The sequence below is a fragment of the Poecilia reticulata genome, linkage group LG19 (genome assembly GCF_000633615.1).
Source record: "Poecilia reticulata strain Guanapo linkage group LG19, Guppy_female_1.0+MT, whole genome shotgun sequence".
Lineage (NCBI taxonomy): Eukaryota > Metazoa > Chordata > Actinopteri > Cyprinodontiformes > Poeciliidae > Poecilia > Poecilia reticulata.
Genome location: NC_024349.1, coordinates 10,243,191 through 10,251,974, shown reverse-complemented (window position 1 = coordinate 10,251,974; position 8,784 = coordinate 10,243,191). Strand labels below are relative to the sequence as shown.

At 39.5% G+C, this 8,784-nt stretch overlaps 1 protein-coding gene across 2 annotated transcripts in view; it reads right to left on the bottom strand.

Moving 5' to 3' along the window:
* adamts14 (ADAM metallopeptidase with thrombospondin type 1 motif, 14) overlaps positions 1-8,699 on the bottom strand; it is a 52,689-nt gene extending 43,990 nt beyond the window's left edge. For both annotated transcript variants that reach the window (XM_008436917.2, XM_008436918.2), the window contains exons 1-2: positions 8,393-8,699; positions 7,699-8,114 (exon numbers count right to left, since the gene is read on the bottom strand). In XM_008436917.2, coding sequence (XP_008435139.1) covers positions 7,699-8,114; positions 8,393-8,471 — 495 coding nt within the window. In that variant the 5' untranslated portion in view covers positions 8,472-8,699. The remainder of the gene's footprint in view (positions 1-7,698; positions 8,115-8,392) is intronic.
* Between the last annotated feature and the right edge of the window lie 85 nt (positions 8,700-8,784).

The following is an 8,784-nucleotide window of genomic DNA, read 5'->3' as shown; positions in this document are numbered from 1 at the left end:
TAACTGTCCCATACCGCTCAATGCTTTGTTTAAATAAATGCACATGATGTGGGTAGGAAAAAACGAATCCCTGATATGAATCTACTCTGATCTTGATTCATCCACTTTTGAAGACTTTCATGCTGGCAGTACGACAAAACACACCATGTGTGTCAAAGATCTGACCCGCATGTTCTGACTCTAATGCGTGATGTACTTTTTTTTTATGCCTTTCATTCACAGTCCTTTCATCACGCATCATCTTTTGAGCGCCTTCCACATCAAGCATTACATGTCAGCCTGTCTGCTGCTCCCCCAGCACCCACCCTGCTTGCTCCGACAGGTCTGTATTTAAGTTGGCTTTGAGTCAAGGAATCACATGGACAATATTCCTAAGAGTCTGACAGCACCTCTTAAAGGGAGTGCTCACATAAATCACAAGCAAAACGTGGCGATGGCCTTTCCGCTTTAATTTCTGTGAATGTGTCTTTAGAGTCCTAACATCACGCTGTGTCTCAAATAAAAGAAATACATCTAAGCCGCATTTCTTTTTTAGGTGCACTTTTGTTTTTTTGTTTTCTGTTTTTACTTTCAAACAGTTGTTATGCGTCGCCGTGACAACAAGGTGTTGTTTCTTGGGTTTTTTTTTACAACCAGAAGCAGCTGATTAGAATCTCAAAAGCTCAAATAGCACCTGAACTACAACCCCAAATCTCAAGAAGAGCTGAAGAGGTTGGAGAGCAGAGAGAGAAGGAGGAAGCTCAAACCTTCTATTCCATCGATCCTACTGGGCGAGGATAATATCCCCAACTCCAATATCTCTCTGCCCAGCTTTTAAAACACCTGGTCAGATAGAAATTTAAAGACAAGTGGCAAAAGCCAATGAGGTGGTTTGTTGGTGCTTGCCAACAACTGATGGTGTAACTCAGGTCATGTTACTGTGAAATATTATTGCTGCCGACCAGATATTGAGCTGTTACCTCGTCACGACAGACGTGACGCCGTCATACAGCAACAGCCGTCAGTCAGATGGCTCTTCAGATTCGTTCCCATAAACCTTATAGACATACCTCATATCAAGATAGCAGCAGATACAACCAAATCAGCAGTGCAAACGATTTCTAAGGAAGAGTCCAACAGGACAAATGCTAGCATGAGTCCTGATACGCCTGTCTAGACAAATTCTTCAAGGAAACTAACTATTCGTATCTCTGGTGCGGGTGAAAACAGAAGTCCATAAAACTCTTATTGCTGTGTTTCTTCAATAGGCATTTAAAAGTGAACAGCATTGTCGTTGAAGGTTTCTTTCTCAAGTTGAGCTAATAAAAGGTTGCTTTATTAATCAGCATAATCTTGAGGAGTCTAAATAAAAAAATTAAAACATCAAGGTGAGTACATAAAGATGCTTAAGCGATTATTTTTGGTGTTGTGATATTTTTCTTTTATTGCTGCTGCGCTGCAGTTCTCATTAAACACATGATTGATCAATTATGATGATCTTGATGGATGTTGTTTCTGCTAAGGCCATCAAAGCTGCAATGTGTGGGTTTTATTAAGGCCTCTTATCAACAAGCTATGATTTACTGGCTTCTCATGAGCAATATGGCTGCTCAGAAATATTTGAGCTGGCAGTTCTTGCTTTTCCCTTTGTTCTTGCTTTTCCCTTTATCTTTAACAATTTGTACTTGTAACTCATATTTACGTGTTCTGGGATTTTTGCCGCAACATTTATACAAAAGGGAGCCAGCAATTTATCATGTAGTGAAATCGGTTGTGTTTATGAAATTGAGATTTTGTGGAAGCATTGTTACTTCAACCTTTAAAATATAATGCATCGGTTTTGTTTTGTTTTTTTACAATTCTTTCACACATGTGAGGACAGTTGGTTCGTGACGAATGAGCACGCCTGTCTCTCAGGCGTTTGTCGATTAGATTGATGGATAGCTGCAGCCCAGAAGCATGGGGACGTTTTTTTGTTTTTGTTTGTTTGTTTCCATGTAGCAATGTGCTACATGGAAGCCAGTATGTCACTTGCAGCCTTGAGTCACCAAAGTGCACAATAGCAGTCTAGCAGGAAATAGTACAAAACACACAGGTCTTACAATAGTAAAGAAAGCATGGCTTGATTTAATTTATTTTTTTCTCAAGGTGGTTTGCCGGACTTGTATGGAACAGCCCAGAGAGGACAATAGTAGCTTTAAGAGACACGTGTTAGTTCCTAATGGAGTGCTGATGGAACACAAATCTGGTCCAAATAAACTAGAAATTGAGCAGTAAAGCTCTAAGGCTCCTCAGGTAATATAAATGTGCTCACCAAAGATTCAGAATAACTTTTTCAGATACTGAGTAAAGTTTAGGGCTTCTGCGATTAGTCAACATAATCAATGTGATTGACTAAAGTCAATCTATATTTAATATTATCCATATTTAGAATTGACTTTTCCATTCAATGATTTTGAGCTACTTAGTTTTTTTATTTTATCAAACAACTGATATATTTCACATGGGTTACTCTGAGAAAATATCTTTTCCAAAAAAAAAGTGCAAGTCTTTCAAAGTTCTCACAGGCTAAAGTCTGGAAATATTTACAGCCTCTTAACAACACATTGTTTTTTTCATGCTCTTTTGGGTTTCATTTAAAACCACCATCAGCACAAGCATCACATGCATGATGAGCTTCTGAAGAAACAATAAATCTGAATAATAAACCCTCTTGTTTGCATTCTGCAACATCCCCATTGTTACTAATGATCTGATGGTGCAGACAAAAGCCATATTAAGTGTTTTAAAGCTGCTGAACTCCCCCTATGAAGTTAGTAAAGTGGTTATGGTAACAATTAAACACATTTGACTGATTAATGCTGCGCCTGAGTGTGACAGTATACAGACTTTACAGAGCAAAGCAGATGTGTTTTGCCTAATCCCATCTTAATTACAGTTAATTGCATAGCTAATGATAGCAATTCAGATTTGGCCCATGTTTTCCGCTTAGATGTAGCAACGCACGTGACACGTTCTTCAAATATCATTCCAGATATTGACGTGACGGCATCTTAAAGGCGGTGAATATTTGTCCTCTGCATGTCAGTGACACCCCCGTTACTGTGTATCCCAAAGGGCCTGTGATGAATTAAGATCCAGTTACCGTGGAGACCACGGGATCTCGTCATGTTCAAGAAAGCTAACGAGAATTACGGCAATACGAAGGGGCAATGTTACAGCCAGAAACGGCCAATCAGGTCCCATTCCTGGGTGTCATGATGGACTCAGATCTGAACCTTCAGAGACACATAAAGACAATTTCAAGTCAGCCTTTCATCACCTTTGGTCAAATTGTTTACTGCAACAAGGTCTTCACAGGTCTGGCTAAAACGTCAATCCGGCAGCTGCTCCTGAATGCTGCTGTTCTTATTCTTATTAAAACTAGGAAACCCCAGTTTCAATGTCTTTACACTGGTTCCCTGTAGACTTTAAAATACTCTTGTTATTTTATGAATTGCTCAATGACTCGCTACCAAAATACATTAAAGATCTGCTGTCTGGTCTTCTAGTCCAAGTCTACTCTGCATCCCCACATTGTGAACCAAACACAGACAACCATCATTCAGTTTTTATGCTCCACTAATTTGGAACAAGCTTCCAAAAACTGTATAACTGTTGAAACACAAAGTTCCCTCAAATTAAGGCTAAAAACACATTTGTGCACAACTGACTTTGATTAATAACTGGAACATCATGAATTGAAGTCTGCTTTTCCCCCTCTTTGGCATTTTGCTTGTTTGCTCCTTTGTTTTTCTTCCGATCACAAAAAGCATTCTGAACTCCCTTTTTTCTGAAAATGTGCTGCACCAATAAAACTGCTTCGTCCTACCTTGTCAAAGTATTGCAAGAAAATATAACCTCACACGACCGCCACCAGCTTGAACTGCTGGTGGCGGTTCAAGCTGGTGGCAGGACAGAGCCATTCTTTCATGTGGTTTATACCAAATTCTGATCCTGCTTTCTGAATGTTAGAGCTTTCTGAATCAAGTCTTAAATCAATGTTTTTTTACTCTGTTATTGCCGCCCCTATGGCGCGCCATATAAAACAGTGGAAGAACATGTCACCATCTATTGTAATTGGCTTAAGACATTGAAGTTGGAATCTGACTCACAGATTAACTCTTAATATGAATGTTTTTCGAATGAGTTTTTTGAGACGCTTTTTGTATCGAATCATCTCTAGCCCAAAGTAATAAGTAATTAAACTGGTCAAACTTGAATTCGATTAATCTACATGAAATACGTTCTTTAAAACAGAGGTTGAAATTTGTGAAACTGTTTTACTAACACAACGTTTCTAAAAACACAAATTGCACATCTATTAGTATTCCTCAGCGATTTGGCTCATGCGATTTCTATCAAAAATAGTTTTGAGATAGTTTCTCCTTTTGGATAGCTCTGGCATTGGCTGCTCTCAAGCCTGACCGTTCAAGTGTCACACGACTGTTTTGCAATAAACATCCATCAGTGGCTCAGCTTTTCTCACTACCCCTCTGTTTTGTTACAGCCGAACACACATTTAAAAACTAAGCAGTAAGAGCAGAATGACATGTCAAACTGTGGCAATAGGCGGGACGGGAGATGGGGGGGGTGCATCTGATGCTGCAGATTTATGGTTAATTGTTCCCTTTGCTTAATTATGGAGGAAAGGTGGAACAGAGAGAGAGATCATTTCTCTAATACATCACGTCATTTCTCTAGTTTGAGTTTTTGTGGTGTTTTCTGATTTCCCATTCGAGAGTTTATTAAAACTGAAAAATGCTGTTTGCACTTACAATGCAACACGGGCAGAATTTGTCTCCTATCAAAGACAGCATTCAGGGGAAACATTAAGATAAAATAATAAACTTGTCTCTTTCCACTTAACTTTTAGGACTACAGTGACAACAGTTGATAACGCAAGCAGTGTGAACTAGTCATTATTTTTGATTTCTTTAACCTTATTTGCCATTAAGGTCAGGTTGGGTTACCACACAAAACCAGCTTATAGAAAAACTGTGCAGCCAGGGTTCGTGACGTGATTCAATAAGTGGTTATTATTGATCTCTCAGCACACAGCTGCTGATTGCGTGCCCAACTGCAGCTGCTCCAACTGAGCGTCCCGCGTGGAGCTGGGGCCTAAATGCGCTCTCTCTTCAGCTCGGCCAGCAGTGCTCGGTTCAACCCGAAGTGCTTTTGTTTGATAGCTTACAAACATACGCAGTGAAAGATTTTAGTGAAACAGTATGATGTAATGTGCCTTGGTTCTCTTAAGAAATGAAAATATGTTTAGGGGGCAATTGGAAGCAACTAAAAATCCCACGGAAACAGAATATTATTTACTGATCGCGAACTACTGCTTCTGCTAACTCGGTGACTGAATGACTAAGAATAAAAACACCTGTTCTGCCAACGCACAGTCAAATAAATTCAAAGTGTTAAAGATTAAAAGGACAGCTCAGAGGTTCTATATGCAGCTAAGAATCAAAGCAGTCATAGCCCTCAGGTTTGTTCTTAAAATGGTAAATATAGTAAATGGCTTGTATTTGTATAGCCCTTTATCAAGACATATACAAGTACAAGGCGCTTCACATTACATTCAGTCATTCATCCAGTCACACACAACCACATGCGTTCTGACTGAAAATGTCATGAGGATATCTCAAAGATAATATCCAAAGCAATTTGCAAAAAATAATCTGTTTATTCCTACAGTTTCTTAAAAATATATATTTATATTCCCCAAAAATCAGTGGACATTTTTGGTTTATTGGCATTACATTTGCATGTTTCCACTGAAACTTTCACAATGGACCTGCAGTGAACATTCTTTGAGGTTGGAAGGCATCCTTTCCATCACCATAATCTTTTGCTCCCTTCGTAGATTATCCAGCAGATCCAAGTTACGACTCTGAACTGGCTAATCCAAAATGTCAGTATGTGTCAAGTTTAAAGATTACTTTAAACCTAAATCTTTCAGGGGTATGAATAGTTATGAGCTTAACTTAATATATCAACAAAGTTTTACTTTGACTACTATACTTTTCAAACCTTTCAAAGGTATCCTCAAAGATAACTGGCTTGTATTTGTATAGCATTTTATCAAGAGCTATACAAGTACAAGGCGCTTCACATTACAGAGACGGGCCTAAAACTTGAAGCTGACAACTTTATTGGGGTTTTTATTTAGAATAAATCCCAGTTAGTTGTTTGTGGACCCAAAGTTAATGGCTCGTAAAAGACGAACCAAGACCACAGCATACCTCTACCGTCCTCAAACAACTCCAATCTCTGAAACATCGCGGCTTGGTTCTTTACACAGAAGCAGTGTGCCACTAGTGAGGTTCTGAAAAGATAACATTCAAAATGATCCAGCTATTGTAACTGTTTGATGTAAAAGTAAAGCTGTGAACAAAGGAAAACCTTTACTTACCTTCCTATTTGACAGTTGCTCTAACCAGAAAAGCTCGACATGTTCCAATGTCAGCGTGTTTCTCAGACACTGGAAGCGCATCGTCTCCTTCGTCCATATACCGTGTAAATTAGCGTGATGCTACACTAAGACATTTTTGAGCCTAGATTTGTTTTTCAATGGCAGAAGTTTACTTTGATCTTGGCCACTCTCAGACTACCTGTTAGTTGCAGCCTCCAGGACCAATAAGTGTGGATTTATACTGAATGAAGATGTAATCAGAGTTACAACCTTTTAACAAACGGAGCCTTCGAAATCCTGAGCTATCCCTTTAAACGTTCTGATAAGGCGCTGATAAGTCCTTACTTGTGGATTTATGAACCCCAGAAGACAGAATCGCATCCCTGGACAGCTAAAATAAAATAAAAAACTAAGGACAGAGCGAAAGCTATTGGCTTGTTCCTAAGAGTAAATATTAACAACAGATTCAAAAAGCGCTGTTTACATGAACAGAAACGAAAGTTTTGAGATTGGAGCTATTAAGCTAAATTGGTTTCAGCACTCAGATCAGGTGTGTCAGTCTACTGCAGTGATATTTCATCCAGCACCCTGAATATTTTCTTGGGGTGCAAAGTGTGACTTCGTGAATAGGGATGTACAAATATGAAAACGTGACCAATATTGATATCAATATTGGCATTAATTTTGCTGTCATGGCCATTAACTCATATGTAACAATATCATATATATTATATTACCTGTTCAACACTGATTCTTCTCTGCTTCAGATAAACTCTCCACAATCCTGCACTGTATCACCATCACTATCATATGGCCAAATAAAAAAACCACATGACCAACATCCTGCTTAATTTCAGATCTTCTACTGATCACTGCATCCCAGTCTGGGCCATCTAAACATATGAAAAACTTTTACATCTACACTACTATTGATAGGGCTTTTATGTAAGTTACCGTGTGAATCAGCCATAAGAACTTATCTCAACTCAACAATGAACATCTTTCATGATTATTAAAAGTGACATCATTGTGACTGCTGCCTCCTGTACGTAAGATAACCTCTGCTCATCACTAATCTACAGAAATCCCACTTCAGAAAAGCTGAAAATCCATCTAATCAACGTGTTCTATGAAGATATAAAGCATATAGAAGTTTAGAAAAACAATGTTCTGCAACATTTAGAGGGATCTTTTCAGTATATGTATTTGTTTCAATTGCTGAACTGATTTGTCTGTGTTTAGCCCCAGTAAAGGTTCACACTTACCAGTCCATCACAGTTGCTGATGGCCACAGAGGCCTCTGGCATGTCGGTCACATCGCCGGTGAAGACACAGTCCCGATGGATGCGTTCCTTGGCCTTTTCCTCAAAGTCCTCCTGCCATTCCACGAAAGCTCCTGGTGCCACCAGCCTCCTGTTGGCCTTCAGGCGAAGGTGGAGCTCTTTCCCAAACAAGGTGACATTGAAAAACAAGTGCTGACCCGTAGTAGAGGTGACTGAGGGCGTCTGGGGGGCACTGCGGGCGGTTCTTCTTCTGCTGCCAGGAGCTGAGAGATTCTCATCAGCAGCCTCACTTTTACTTCCACTTCCAGCAGAAACCACGTGAGAAATGTACCGGCCGTGGGAGTCTGTGCTGAACGGCACCATAAGACCATATTCACTTAACTTTCCAGAGAGTTTTTCTGATGGGACAAATGGTGTCAAATAAGAATCACATTTAAAAAAAGACATAAAATGTGCCATGGAAAAAGAAAAAATGAATAGAAAGGTGAAATAAGAAGTGCTTATTAAGGAGTGGAATGCCAACTGGAGGACATTCAGTGGAAAATTCAACAATACTTCTTTTCATTTTCAACATAATGTGTGTGTGTTTTTTTTTTTTTTTTAGGTTTTAGGGTTTTGCATACATTTTTCATTTATAAAAATGCAATGAAAAAAAAAAGTGAAAATAAAGACTCACCCTCTGATTCCGCAGCCAGAATTTGGTCCATACATACTTGACAAAGTGAAAAGCACATCAATAAATATAAACAATCCATAGCGAGGGCTAAAGTATGAGAGCTGCCACTTTTTTTTTTCCTTTCTTTAGTAAACTTTGTGAGTAGAGTTCCTCTCCACCTCCAATGGAAAAAAAAAAGCCCAAAACGCAAAAGCAAAAGTGCTCAGAGTTGAGCTCCAGCGAGGCAGCCGGGCATTTCTCAGCGTCCTCCCCGGTCTACACGCCAAACTGAAGCTGCTTCCAGTGTGTTGGCCCTCGCTGAACTGAACACACCGAAACTGCCGCGTCCATTTAGGGAACCGAACCGGGGGGGGGGCGGTGAATGTGTGTGTGTGTGTGTGTGTGTGTGTGTG